The sequence below is a fragment of the Danio aesculapii genome, chromosome 22 (genome assembly GCF_903798145.1).
Source record: "Danio aesculapii chromosome 22, fDanAes4.1, whole genome shotgun sequence".
NCBI classification, from domain to species: domain Eukaryota; kingdom Metazoa; phylum Chordata; class Actinopteri; order Cypriniformes; family Danionidae; genus Danio; species Danio aesculapii.
Window position 1 is genome coordinate 12,456,438 of NC_079456.1, and position 16,015 is coordinate 12,472,452.

Here is a 16,015-nt window from a genome sequence, read left to right on the forward strand (position 1 = left end):
TCAGATCCCGAATTTTCCACATACAGAGTTTATCAAAACTCCACTCATCTCCCAGATTACTCTCCGTTGGAAATAAATGACTTCCAGTCTGTCGCTTGTCATATGCAGTGGAAAGATGGCTATAGACTTCCCTTCATACACATGCGATTGCGACAGACCAGAAACGCAAGCTCGTGTGACAAGTTTCGCAGTACGCTGAATTGGAAAGTTCAAGCTTGGTGAACTCTGAAATGCAAAATCGCATCACATGATTGCATGAGATCAATCGAAGATCAAAACATGACCTCTCTGTACAGTAATTTAAATATGGACCAATTGCTCACTTTTTTAATGTTTAATCGTCTTGTTTAATCCCACTGAACCATTGTTTTGCTGTAATGAAAGATTTTACACTGTTATTGTTAACCATGGTAAAACTACTAATTTCTTGTTAAGGATGCTAAACGCTAATAAACAACAGTGCTATATAAGCAGATAATTCACATATTTTATTAAACACCAGCTCAAAACTTTTTTCTGATTCATTTTCATTTTTTGAAATTAGAAATTAAGTATTTTTTTTCCATCAAATTTTTCTTTTACTTTGAATTATGTGAACAGAAAAAAACATGCCATAGACGATCAGCAAATAGCAGAGTGCATAGATCAGAATCAGAATCAGTTTTAATGCCAAGTGTGCTTCACACACACAAGGAATTTGTTTTGGCTACAGAAGCTTCCAGTGCACATAAAGTGACAACACAAAATAAATATGAAAAAAAGACGATAAGCATTAAGCAAAGATGATGGTAGTCAAAAAGATCTGGATGTTGAATTGTATGTACAGATCTGTTATAAATATACAGGTTATAAGGTGCTGTGTACAAATGTGATATATATATATATATATATATATATACAGGTTGTTATATATTATTAATAATAATGCCAACAACAACAATAGTGACAATAAAAAGGAAAAACTAAAAAATAAATGACAAAGACATACTAAAACAAATAAAAAAAAAAAATAAAAAAAAATATATATATATATATATATATATATATATATATATACATATACATACACATATACATACATACATAGACATATACATACATAAATACATACATACATACATATACACACACATATATATACATACATATATATACACACACACATAAATACATACATACATACATACATACACATAAAGAAAATTTCCACCAAAAAAAAAACAATAAACCAAATCTGTACTTAAGGTTAAGTAAGAATAGAATTAAGCCAGTTAAAAATAAATAAATAAAAGAATAGTAAATGACAAATAGATTAAGATATTCAAAACCGTGTTGAAAGAGGTCTATGACAATAAAGAAAAGCTATTAGAAGCCCAAACAGGGAACCTTAAACAATTACTATAAAGAAAAAAAATTATTTAAATAATAAACAAAATTTATTAATTAAATTAAACTAAAATTAATTTAAATAAAATTAAATTATGGGGCCTGGAACCAGAAGTTTTAAAATTAAGTCTTTTTAAATTTAAACCACATGTGTGTGATCTCAGAGAAAGCCGGCATTCCCTCGCACATAACGGCTTGTTTTCTGACAGTTTTACAGCAGGGCCAATATTTGCCTCTGAGGCCATAAAATTTATGACGGTCATTGATAAAGCAAATAATAAATAATGCATAAAGGGGACACAGGCGCACTTCCTCAAGTTGTTTCGAAGCAGATAAAGCGCGTGTTTGACCTCACTATTGCCATCCATATGATGAAAACAAGTTTGCTTGTTTAAAATGTGATTTGAACGTCTGTAATTTAGTAAAATCTTCAAAAGCTATGCTAGAAATCATGCAGGTCATATTAGAAATGAGATACTTGCTTGGGTTTATTTTATATAAACAATTCAATTAAGTCAGAACATTTATTCCTAAATATTATGATTCAGAGTCACGATGAACCCTTCGTTTGGCATAAATCATGATGTATTGCTTTGATTTTTGTTCCTTTGCTCCTTAAAAAAAATCAGAGAGCGTATTTATTTATTTATTTTGGTGTCTAAGCATATGCTTCCTTTGGGTGTGGTGTTGAATGCTATTTCATAACTGTGGATTGCAGTCGTGCACTGTGTAGTTGTGGTTTGTTGAGAGTCAATGACTGTTTACGGTGTAGCATTTAAAGCCACAGACCAAAGAACAACTGCTGGACAACTAGCCAGAGGGAAATACCAGAGAAGATTTTCCTAGCAGTATTTAATGTCTAAACAGCTTCTTGGAAGTGTGATAGTGTATATTTACTTTATGAATTTGATGGATTGTTTATGTTAAATACACATGGAGCGATGTTAGCAATGATTATATATCCACCTTATTATTTAATGACTAAAAAGGAGGGGTGGAAGGCCATTGCAACTTAAATGTGTCGATACTTCCAGTCTCGTTCGCTTAAACTCACTTTTTACTGTACAAAACAGCTCATTATGATGATTAATGTTGCAAACCAGTATTGTCTTATAGATCACCATATATTTTACACAGCGGATGCCCTTCCAACTGCAACCCAGTACGGAGAAACACCCATACACAACGACCAATTTAGTTTATTCAATTCACCTGTAGCGCATGTCTTTGGACTGTGGGGAAACCAGAGCACCCAGAGGAAACCCATGCCAACACAAGGAAAACATGCAAACTCCTCACAGAAATGCCAACTGACCTAGCTGGGACTCGAAACAGCAACCTTCTTGCTGTGAGGTGACAGTGCTAACCACTGAGCCACCGTGTCACCTATTTTCTTATCAGAACATTTTAATTTCAATGTATTCACACTGGTTTGTAGAGGAAGCAGTTTAAGCGATTACTGCCATTTGTTATTGCTATGTATACATATACTGTACATAGACCAGTCTATACATAGTTAAAGGTGCCCTATAAACAAAAGCTGAGTATACCAAGGCATAGTCGAATAATAAGAGATAGGGATGTCCCGATCAGGTTTTTTTGCCCTCGAGTTGGAGTCATTTGATTTTGAGTATCTACCGATACCGATACCGAAACCCGATCCGATACTTCTATAATACATAAAAAAAAATAAAGAGTGAAGAAACAGATCCAGGATGTTCCTTATTTTGTATTTAATTCACCTTATTTTAACATTCAACAACTCTGTTAACAAACAGAGCACTTCTTCAAGGTAGTTTAAACAATCAAGTATAAATAACATCAATTCTTCACTTTTGCACTACACTGTATCTCATGATCGAGTCTGAAACAGTGTGATCAGGTCGGATTTCTGATCGCATCTGGACTAGGCATGGGGCGATAACCGTTTTCAAGGTATACCGTGGTTTAGAAAAGTCAAGGTTTTAAAACTGCCAAAATATTCTGCTATACCATTTTACGGTATATGTAAGGTTTTTTTAAGTTTTGTTTTTTAGGACAACAGTATCTCCAGCAGAAAAGATCTCCAAGATGCTGTTTTAAATTGTAATGAAATCTGTGTTTTAGAACTTAATAAAGACCAGAAGTCAATGATTAATTTTCATTATTTAGCCTTACTGCTCCAAAATATTTTCACAAAATCAAATATATTGTGTTCGAAGGGGAAAAAAGTTTTAGTTTTTACCCAGACATATAAAAAGAATATATATTAGAGCAGTAATCAATATCGTAAAACCATGAAACCGTGATATTTTTATCAAAGGTTATCATACCGTCAGAATCTTATATCAGCCCATGCCTAATCTGGACATCCCTAATAAGAGATCAGGATATCTAAATAGCCATACAGTGAGCCTCAGACACCATTGCTTCCTCATTCTCATGTAAATTCCATAAGAGTAAAACCCCTGTAGACAAAAGGCCAATCAGAACACAAAGCAGACTGTTGCGTGACTCACAGGGCACACCCTCATCATCATTATAAATGCTGAGTTTTAGGATGCACAAATGATGTAGTCTCCATAGATGACCTTTTTCTGAGATGCTTATTTTCACAATTTCAGTTTTTCCAACATGATCTCACGGCAAGTCGTAACTTTTTGATATAGTGGCTAATTTGGTTGAATTCGTAAGATTTCATTCGTACAATTTAGTAGGATCTGCTAATTGCCCAATGACGATTAGGTTTAGGGCCAGGGTTGGGTGCCATGCCTCCTTTTTTAAATCATACATTTTCGTATGACTGAGCGCGTACAAATTAGCCTCTAAACTGACAAAAAGTAAAATAGTTACATTTCCTTTTGAAATCAGGCTGGTTAAGGTTAGCCCTGTTTTGAATCTGCCGCTGTGGTGATACAAAGGTATTTGTAGTGCCACTCTCTTTTGAAAAGAGCACAATCTCATCTAATTAAAAGCGACAGTCACCAAAATGGCACAATTTGGGTCAAAGCCTAAAAGGGGAGTTTCAAATAGTTTTTAAAACATTATTTGTGAGGTAAACTTCACACTCTAAACTTCACAGTACTCTAGGGACACCAAAGACTTATTTTACATTTCATAAAAAAGGACATAATAGGACTCCTTTAACTTATTTTACTAACTTAACTATTATTTTATAATAAAATACGTTAATAAGGTTTCAACTTTTTTTAAACTATACAAATTTGATGTTTTTCGTCAGTTTAATTTGTGCACGTTAAAAATGACTTGTAGAGTTCAGAAACAATTTATTTACAGTGTGTATTCCCTTTCTTAAAAGAACTCAAGATAACATACCACACAAGATAGCATGAGATTACGAAGGGCAATGTGCTCTTTTTTTCCACCGCCAAGAGCTGTAAAATGCGAGCGATTAGAGATTTCAGGAAATATTTTTATTGTACAAGAGTGAAAGGTCACATCCATATGTTTAGGACAGGCGTTTACTGTAATTACGAAGCTAATTTTGCTATTTTTACCTCTGAGGCAGGATGACTTCAGTTTTGACCAACCAGAGCGAAGCGTTGTGATGTTCCTGACGTCAGAGAAAAATCTCCTATAATAAAGAAACCGACAAGATGTGATGTCACAGAAAATAGCCGGAAACATTAAAATAAATATGTGAGGCTTTTTTTAACCTGTTTAGAACCATCTTTGGATGTACAGCTTAAACACTGTCTTACAATTTAAGTATGGCAGTGAGTTAAAAAAGAAAGAAAATCATGATATTTCTCCCAAAATTAAATTAAATGAAGGTTAACGCTAAAGAAACTTCAAAGTGTTTTTTTTTCCATATCGGCGGATCTTCAGAAATCATTTAACAGCAGAAAACAAGGGTTTAAAAGCCCTTTAAAAGCTCAACAAACATCATAGTGTCTTCTTTATTGACTGCGCTTTATCTGGCTCATCTGCCACACAGCGGACTTCCTCAGCAAACAAACACACACACTCCGTTAAATTCAATCCGGTTTAATGCAGCGCAAGGAAACAGCCTTGTACAAGAGTGGCACGTACAAAAACGACGCCACTTTCAACAGGTGACGCGTTTTAACAACATTTCTAGCAGCATCACTGCATATTTGACAACAGTTTAGGACGTTTTGGGTAGCTTATTTAAAAAAACGCTTTATATATGTCAATAATAACATTTATGAGTCAACAAAAATGCTCAAATAGTTTGTAAAATGACGCAATTGTAGACGATTATGTTAGAAATTCTCAAATTTGTGGTTCATTTGAAATATCGAGAGCCTGAGGACTGGATATGTCCTTGCTGGAGTTTTTGATTGGTTTGACAGGATGTGGTTTATCTGTAATAAAACTGGACACATGTTTATACAAGATAAGGGTCAGTTTCACGATAAGCATCTGAGGTTTAATGCATCAAGAGCATAGAGAGAGGAAAAAAAAAAAAAAAAGAGAGAGTTTGGCTTCCCACATGATAACAAATGGCTGCAAATGTTCACAAACTTTATTTTAACCATTATTTCTAACATTAAAAAAAGTGACAAAATACATAAATGAAAGCACACCATTGTATGCATGTTAATTTTTTTTATGGCATGTGCAAATTTTAGACTTGTTTAAATGTTTTTTTTTATTATTCATACATATAAAAACACTATTATTCCCTAACTTTCTCCTGCACTGTATCGAACTATTATTTATTACAATTAGCAGTAGATTTGTCATATCTTCATTCAGTACATACATTAAATAATAATTATATTAAACTGTATTTATTTTAGAAGTAAATTATACAATATAATAAATTATATATATATATATATATATATATATATATATATATATATATATATATATATATATATATATATATATATATATACAGTTGAAGTCAGAATTATTAGCCCCCCTGAATTATTAGCCCCCGTTTATTTTTTTCCCCAATTTCTGTTTAACGGAGAGATTTTTTTTCAACACATTTCTAAACATAATAGTTTTAATAACTCATTTCTAATAACTGATTTATTTTACCTTTGTCATGATGACAGTAAATAATATTTGACTAGATATTTTTCAAGACACTTCTATACAGCTTAAAGTGACATTTAAAGGCTTAACTAGGTAATTAGGTTAACTAGGCAAGTTAGGGTAATTAGGCAAGTTATTGTATAATGATGGTTTGTTATGTACACTATTTAAAAAAATAGCTTAAAGGGGCTAATAATTTTGACCTTAAAATGGCTTTTAAAAAATTAAAAACTGCTTTTATTCTGGCCGAAATAAAACAAATAAGACTTTCTCCAGAAGAAAAAAATATTATCAAACACACTGTGAAAATTTCCTTGCCATGTTAAAGGGGGGCTAATAATTCTGACTAACTCTTTACATATACATACATATATACACACACATACATACATTATATATATATATATATATATATATATATATATATATATATATACACACACACATACATACATATATATATGTATATGTATGTATGTATATATGTGTATATGTATGTATGTATATATATGTATATATATATATATATATATATATATATATATATATATATATATATATATATGCATGTATGCATGTATGCATGTGTATATATATATATATATATATATATATATATATATATATATATATATATATATATACGCATGTATGCATGTGTATATATATATATATATATATATATATATATATATATATATATATATATATATATATAAATATATATATATATATATATATATATATATATATATATATATATATATATATATATATATATATATATATATATATACATATATACACATTTTCTTTCTTTTTTAAATATTTCCCAAATTATATTTAACAGAGCAAAGACATTTTCACAGTGTGTCTGATAATATTTTTATATATGTAGTAGAGTTGCTGACAAAACAGGTGTATTTTATCATAAATCCACATTATTATTGCAGTCCTGTGTAACAGCGCCACCTGCTGCCAAAGCAGTGACCTAAATAAATACAAACATACTCAAAACCACCACCATAGTCCTGTTTAATACCGTCATTTAATCGCCTATAATATATTTAACAAAACCCACTTCATTAAAAATAAAAACAGCTCTACCCAAAGTTTCCTCTTACAGTTCAGTATTTCTCTTGTTCTTCATGGCTTTGTAAACATGTATGTCCCTCTGAGAGTCATAATGGACTTCCTGCACAGAAAACTTACGCCGGAGCTCCATCAGAAAACGCTCATCTCGCTCATATCGAATCCTGCAGGACAACAACACCACCGTATCTTCTGAACTCAGGTGTTCGAGAGTCTGCAAAAGCGCAGGAAACGTCTCCTCCAGGTAAACTATATCGGCTCCCAGAATTAAATCAAAGCCGCCTTGAGGATACAGATCTAGATTCTCACCCCAGGTCAGTTCAGATACCTGTACTGCCCCCTGCTGGCCTGGAGGAATGTTTTCGTGTACATTGGCGGTCAGAAACTCCAGCGCAGGCTCTCGGTCTGTGATTGTAACATTGGCTCCTGCAAAAAATACATTTATTGATAAAAATGATGCTGAAATGTGAAAAGTGTTGAGATATCATTCATTCTTACCCAGCAGAGCTGCTACGATGCCCACCAAACCAGTGCCGGCGCCCAGCTCGATAACCCTCTTTCCTTTCAGATCCACTTTTCCCATCTCCAGGAACATGCAGAGCACCACTGCCTGAAAAATAAACAAGGATAGGCTACTGATTTGAGACTAAATAAATGTATAAAGTTGTGACAGTTAATGGACTAAATCACATCAAGATTCAAACTTGCAACCTTTCTTTTACCCTTCCAGATCTGTAACTACTAAGACCCCAGATCAGATTATGAAATTAAGGCTACATCTACAGTAAAACACAATGTTTACATGACAATAATCAAACAACAATGGTGTTTAGGGGACCTGAAAACGCGAACTTAATCCCTAATTTAAATAATCCCATTAATCATGTTTGCATCAATTACAAAAAGTGATGTCGTTAAAATGTAGACGTCACAGCACCTGTATTTACGAGTTCTAAGTATCTGAAATTGAAAACAATAATGGTGGACTACAGGGCATTATCTATGCAGTGTTTCTTGACATACAGTGTTTTTATTTATTTTCATTGGCTTTTATGAAAAGGGGCCATTTTGAATATGATGTCACCTATAAACCAAATTTTTCTCTGTTTAATTTTTAGTGCGTGAGACCATTGTAGATCTTTAAGGGTACTTTCAAACAGATTTTTGTTTTGGAGCCTGGTGCGTTTCTCCAGTTAGTTCAGTTCGTTTGGCATATGTGAATCCAGCAATCACGCTCAGATCTGCGCCAAAGCAATCGGTCCGAGATGGCCTAAACAAGGTGGTCTCGACTTGATTAAAACGAACTCTGGAGTGGATCGATTGTAGTGAGAAAGCAATACGATCTGAGCCAGGCTATTTCACAGTGTATGGGGTATATGCTGAAGCATGCTAATAGGACTTTTAATTTGTCAGTAACCTGGGTTAATCGTTTCCGGTGAATTGTATGCCCATGCAAAATTGGCACGTTTAAGGTCTGTTTTCTTTCAAAATCAGCAATCTCCACTAGCTGAGGGATATCCGATATAAAGTGGGTCTCAGATTGTATAAGAAGCACTGCATTAAATAACATTTCCCCCGCCATATCTTTATAATATGAGCATTAATTTTACCCCAGTATATTCAATGGAGCTTCTGCGCTAGCCCGCCGATTGTGACTGGTGCGTGCGAATAAACGACTTTTTGTCTCGTTTTACTCTTAAGCAACTAAATGAATGCCAAAGTCTGTTTAACTGATTGTTTTTGAATTACATTACAACATCGATGCTGTAAAACGATCTGTATAAAATGGAAAAAAAACTCACAATAACAGGTCACCGGAAGTTTATCAGTATGGGAAACACACTAGCTCGGCATATAGCCTATTATGGATATGTAATAGGCATATATAGCCATATTTGAATGAGAATTAAGAATAGGGTGGGATGTCATTCCTACCGGTCAATGTACATTTCATGTCAAATATGAAAGTGAAAGCATGCTGAAATATTACCGAGAGCTGTTTATCCATTAGGAAAACTGCAGTCTTGGCTTATCTGTTAGTTCTCTCTATAATGTAAAGCATTATGCATGATTATAGCCAACGGCTTTGTATGAGAAAGTCTTACTTCTGATTCATATTTGGTAACGATGTCTGTGGGTGTCACCATTCAAAATGAAAGCTCAGATTTTTGCTTATAATGTCTTATTGATCATTTCCATAAATTAAAATAAGGATGCGTGACAGCTGAACGGGACTCTGCAAAATAAACCCCTGAAACCAATGTGAGGAGAGTTTACTCGAACATTACATGTTTTAGCTATTTTGGTCTGTTTAGAAACTTTGCAGTGTAAAAGCGAACCGCACCTGAATAGAGTGCAACATTGTAACAATTTTAATCCCTGTTTTGGAACAAAACAATCGATCTACAGGTGTGAAAGCACCCTGAGACTCACGTGACACTACTCTCTTAAAAACAAGGATGCATGTTCAGACTTGTGCTGCACATTGTACTGACAGATATCTTTACTGGTATCTGTTGCTATTGTCTGTTCACTTTTACAGTGTTGCTAAAAATGAAAACTAATTCATACCATCTACATATTACATTTCTGCAAAACTGCTGTCCTGCATCAAAACATGGTCAAGTGCATTCATGCTGGAGCTGCAAGATACTGGAGAAAAAAACGATACAGAATATGTGATGTTGTTGATTGTTGCGGTAACAATATTTCTTATTATGATATAACTAACTTTAAAAATTCGCTAATTTCTAAAATAGACAAATACTTTATGGTGACAACACAGTGGCTCAGTGGTTAGCACTGTCGCCTCACAGCAAGAAGGTCGCTGGTTCGAGCCTTGGCTGGGTCAGTTGGCATTTTTGTGTGGAGTTTGCATGCTCTCCCCATGTTGGCGTGGGTTTTCTCCGGGTGCTCCGGTTTCCCCCACAAGTCCAAAGACATGCGGTATAGGTAAACTGTATAAACTAAATTGTTTGTAGTGTTTGTGTGTGAATAAGTGTATATGGGTGTTTCCCAGCGATGGGTTGCAGCTGGAAGGGCATTCGCTGCTTAAAACATGCTGGATAAGTTGCCGGTTCACTCTGCTGTGGTAACCCCTGATTAATAAAGGGACTAAGCCGAAAAGAAAATGAATGAATGAATGATCCTCTCTGTGATATGGATATTGCATATTGTCACGATAACGGTCATTTTTAAATATGTAATGATATTCAAAAACTAAACTGGATACGGATTAAAGTAGGGGTATAGTAGTGTGAACATACAGCGTCCCAAACCACAGCAGCGACACCCAATCTCTTCCAGTCCTGACTGAGTCTGATCCTGTGATTGGCCAGAGTGAATTCAGCTGAAGACTGATGCAGTTTTGACAGAGCAGGAAGAACATTCTCATCATAAGGAACCAAAGCCATCCCGAGCTGATAAGATGTCTGAAAAGACCAACACATTATCCATTATAAGTCACAACATCTAATGTCGTATGATTTTAGGCACAATATATGCTACATACCGTTTTTGTAAATCCAACGAGTTAGCAGTTCTTTATTATGTTACGTTTTCAATTCGTTTGCTTATATTGCAAAGGAAATGTGAGGAAAATTTGACACAGACAGGTAAACAAGAAACACTCCAGCATGGTCCTTCCAGCGATCTGTTGTTCGGCCGCTTTTACTGCTGTTCATAGCGACTCATCTGCGACATCTGGCGGTCGGGCGTTTGAATGCTATTTTTCATTTAGTATTTGCATTAGCATCCGTCAAGTTAACTGAATGAGAATCAGAAAGGACTTACTAAATGTGATCAAATATGAGTTGTGTTTTTGAACCAAACTATAATAAAGTGCATTAATAGTAACCTATCATATTTATAGTATAGTGTATTAACCATATTAATAAACTGATAAACTAATAAATACAGTAGTACACTTTGGTTTTTACAGTAAACAGTGACTTACTGTTAATAAAAAATATTTAGTATCTGTTGTAAAACTGTGTAGCTAAATACATCAAAACATGGTCAGTAGCAAAGTTGCTTGTTTTTGAACACATTGTTATGAAGGCATATGTTAAAAATCTAGTTATTAATGGAGCAAAAGTGCTGATTTTGACTGTAACACGAGGCTTGTCATAAGTTTGAGGAAGTGACATCTTACCATTCGTAGGGGTGTGAAGACTAAAGGAAGTTCAATACAGACAGAAAACATCCTCCAATGGGCTCGGTGTGTAGTTTGAACCATCAGCAGAGTGTATTTGAGATTAATCACACAGTTCTGTTCTGGAGTTTTAGATTTGTTGAGTGTTTTAATCTTACACTAGTGAAAAATGTTTCACATGTTTATTTTCTTCTGTTGGTTGCATCTGGCTGGTAAGTTGACCATGTTTTCATGGTTCAATTAATTGTAGCTAGTTTTATTCTTGTTTTGGTGTGTTTTATACAGACGGAGTGAAAAGACTTTTAGTGATGGAGGGAGATTCTGTCACTCTGCACATTAATGATACTGTTGCTGATATAAGAACACATTATTGGGGTCCTTTATGGTGGGTTGGACCTGAAGATACTCCTATGTTGGTACTATTTCTGGATGATGAGGAGACAGATATTAAATATTCTGATGATGAGATATTCAGAGACAGACTACAGATCGACAATCAGACTGGATCTCTGACCATCAGCAACATGAGAACCACAGACTCTGGACTTTACCGACTTCGGTTTAGATACTTAAGAGAATTATTTAATGTTACTGTCTATGGTGAGTAGCTGATTTAATGTGGCCTGACAAGTCATGATTAACAATAAATTATTTGACATGTTCAGAATATGAATTAAAATGGATTTAAATTGTATCCCAATATGTAGTCATTTATTTTACATTACTCTCTGATGTTTTCCAGCTCGTCTGCCCAATCCAGTCATCACCAGAGACTCTTTAAACTCTTCATCATCTAATTGTTCAGTGTTGTGTTCAGTGTTGAATGTGAGTGCTGTGAGTCTCTCCTGGTACAAAGGAAACAGTTTATTATCCAGCATCAGCGTGTCTGATCTCAGCGTCAGTCTCTCTCTACATCTGGAGGTTGAATGTCTGAATGATTCCTACTTCTGTATCGTAAACAATCCCATCAGCAACCAAACTACACTTCTCAACAGCACTGAACTCTGTCAGCCATGTCCAGGTATGATCATGAAGATTTGAATGATTTTGGTTTCCTTCCGTTGAGATTTTATTGTTGAGTTCATCATAATGTAAGCGTAGATTCTCAGTTAAACCTACCTTTTCTGTCTTCAGACTGGATACACTGTTGTGGTTTCACTGAAGCTGTGATTCGATTGGTCATCTCTGCTGTGGTGGGTGTGGCTGCTGTTACCATGGTGCTTTATGACATCATATCCAGAAAAACTGAAGAGATGAAGAGGAGAACATCCCAATCAGTTATTGAATGATGAACTATGAATTAATCTGAGTCAGTTCTTGTTAAAAGCCATGGGAATCAGTTGGCTCTAGATAGTTTTACATATGTGTGTTTCAAATGTTTTACAAATATTCTTGTACAATTTGCTTGTTGTTCAGTCAAGACTAAATGGAGTCAGTTTGAAGTGATCATCAGGAACTGAAGGTTGTTTGTCTAAAAATGTTTAATGGATTCATGGACATGCACTGAAATTATTTCCTCGCAAAGAACTTTTATTGGAGTGAAAATAAAAAAAATAAAGGAATATTATTCAGTCTGGCTGGAGAACATGTTTGAACAGCTCTACAGAAGGACAAAGTGGCACAGATTAGGTGTAGTCTGAGTGAAATTCATCAGCAAACAGTTTAACATAAAAAATAGTTCAAGTCTAGACTCCTCCTCAGTTATATTGGCCTAAACATGGAGTTGAAAAGGATACAGAAAATGGTACATTATAAGAAATGGAGAACATAAGAAGTCTGAGAAACAGCAGCTGCGGCTGCACAGAAGTTTAGCAAGAAAACATGTAAATGAAGTCTCTTCCTCAATTGCACCAGCTCAGTATGTGTAGTGGTGTAGTTTAAGCTTGCAGGACTGTTTCACACTTAATGTGAACTTCCGCTTTGACCTAAAACACGTTTGAAAAGTTTTCTGTGACATATCGAGATTATATCAACTGAATTGTTTATAATACCTGTAGACTCCACCTGCATGCTGCAATCTTTCAGTCTTCTTGTCAGGGATTGTAGTCAAACAGCTGCAGGAATTAAATAATGAATTATTAAATTAAGTATGTTGCAGCCAAAAACAATGAAAGCCTAATATGCAGATGCACAGATGAATCAATAATTGTTTAAATAAATAAACTATTTTGTGTGGTTTGAACTGATGTAGCGCATAAGTAAAATTCAAGAAACAAACAGCAAACCAATTATAGAGACGTGAAGACATTTATAAGCTCAATCTCTTCATCAGTTAGAGATAAAGGACACATTTCTATTGTTATTTCTAATCTGTGGAGTGTGTTAGTCTGAAAAAAATTTTCACAAATGAATTTCCGTCCATATCATCTGGTTGGTGAACTAAATATTACTAATAATAATAGTAACAATAATAATAGTAATAGTAATAATGCATTTTATTTGTAATTTGCTTTTCTAAAAACCAAAGTGCTAAAGTAAAAATGTATCGCTAAAAAAAGTACAAAATACACCATCATTTAAAAACAATCTTAAAACACATGCATCTTAATTAACTTTTTGACGTGATCCAAGTTTGGGGTGTTTCTGATATTATATTTAAGAGCATTCCATAGTTCACATGCTTTTGTTAAAAACTCTGGTTGATAATAGAGCAAAGGTAAAGCTGTGCTGGTTTTGACTGTAAGACGAGGTTCGTCATAAGTTTGAGGAACCAACATCTCATTTATAGGAATGTGTAGACTGAAGGAAGCTTTTTACAGACAGAAAACATCCTCAATTGGGCTTTTTGTCTGGTTTAGCAAAGTTGATCTGAGATTACTGATACACTCCTGTACTGGACTTTAATTTGTTTTAATTTAAACTATTGAAAAATGTTTCAAATATTTATTTTCTTCTGTTTGTTGCATCTGGCAGGTAAGTTGGACATGTTTTTATGGCTTTAGGTTTAGTTAATCTATATCTAGTATTTACTCTTGTTTTGGTGTGTTTAATACAGATGGAGTGAAAAGAGTTTCAGTGATGGAGGGAGATTCTGTCACTCTGCATATTAATCATACTGTTACTGATAGAAGAAGATATTATCGGAGTATTTTATGGTGGTATGGACCTGAAGATACTCCTATAGTTAGACTATTTTGGGATGATAAGGGGACAAATATTACCTATTCTGACGATAAAATATTTGAAGACAGACTAGAGATGGACAATCAGACTGGATCTCTGACCATCAGCAACATCAAAACCAAACACTCTGGACTTTACCGACTTCGGTTTAGATACTTAAGAGAATTATTCAATGTTACTGTCTATGGTGAGTAGCTGATTTAATGAGGCCTGAGAAGTCATGATTAACAATAAATGCTTTGAAATCTCTAATGTTTTGTTAAAAGAATATGCATTAACATGGCTTACATTTTATCTGAATTTTTATAGTGATTTATTTCATATTCTCTGATGTTTTCCAGCTCGTCTGCCCAATCCCACTATCTCCAGAGACTCTTTAAACTCTTCATCGTCTAGTTGTTCAGTGTTGTGTTCAGTGTTGAATGTGAGTGCTGTGAGTCTCTCCTGGTATAAAGGAAACAGTTTATTGTCCAGCATTAGTGTGTCTAATCTCAGCGTCAGTCTCTCTCTACATCTGGAGGTTGAACATCAGGATAAAAACACCTATAGTTGTGTGCTGAACAATTCCTTCACTAACCGAACTGAACATCTGAACATCACTCAGATATGTCAAGGTAATGGAAGTAATAATAAAAAATGTCTTCAGTTGAGATGTTAAGATGTGAGTTAATGGTTAATTTGCAGATTCTCAGTTAAACCTACTTTTTCTGTCTTCAGACTCGATTCACTGTTGTGGTTTCACTGATGTTGTAATCCGATTGGTCATCTCTGCTGTGGTGGGCGTGGCTACTGTTGCCATAGTGGTTTATGACAGCTAAAGAGAAAAAGAGGAGAACATCACAATCAGTCATTGAATGATGAACCATGAAATCATGGCACTTTTGAGTCATAAGTCATGAAACTTGTAATATCAATCTGCAATATAACGTATATATATATATATATATATATATATATATATATATATATATATATATATATATATATATATATATATATATATATATATATATATTTCAGCCTAAACTATTACTGATCCACCCCCATGCTTCGCTCAGGGCATGCAACAGTCTGGGTGTTACACTTCTTTGGGGTTTCACCACACCAGTGAAAGTGGACTCATCAGAGAACAATACATGTTTCACATTGTCCACAGGCAAAGATTTTTGCTGCTGGCATCACTGAAACTGATATTTGGCATTGGCATGAGTGACCACAGGTTTAGCTATAGCAGCCCAGCCATGTATA

At 34.3% G+C, this 16,015-nt stretch overlaps 2 protein-coding genes across 2 annotated transcripts; one reads left to right on the forward strand and one right to left on the reverse strand.

The window, feature by feature from the left end:
* Positions 1–7,473: 7,473 nt before the first annotated feature.
* Positions 7,474–11,130, reverse strand: mettl21a (methyltransferase 21A, HSPA lysine). The gene is made up of 4 exons (XM_056447995.1): positions 11,003–11,130; positions 10,758–10,922; positions 7,990–8,101; positions 7,474–7,917 (listed from the first exon to the last, which is right to left on the reverse strand). Exons 2-4 carry the CDS (start codon positions 10,902–10,904, stop codon positions 7,520–7,522), a joined length of 657 nt encoding a protein of 218 aa, XP_056303970.1. The 5' UTR covers positions 10,905–10,922; positions 11,003–11,130; the 3' UTR covers positions 7,474–7,519.
* A 3,532-nt stretch (positions 11,131–14,662) lies between these two features.
* On the forward strand, positions 14,663–15,585 carry LOC130216679 (natural killer cell receptor 2B4-like). The gene is made up of 3 exons (XM_056448561.1): positions 14,663–14,954; positions 15,109–15,381; positions 15,485–15,585. The coding sequence occupies exons 1-3, from the start codon at positions 14,663–14,665 to the stop codon at positions 15,583–15,585; spliced, it is 666 nt and encodes a 221-aa protein (XP_056304536.1).
* Positions 15,586–16,015: the final 430 nt, after the last annotated feature.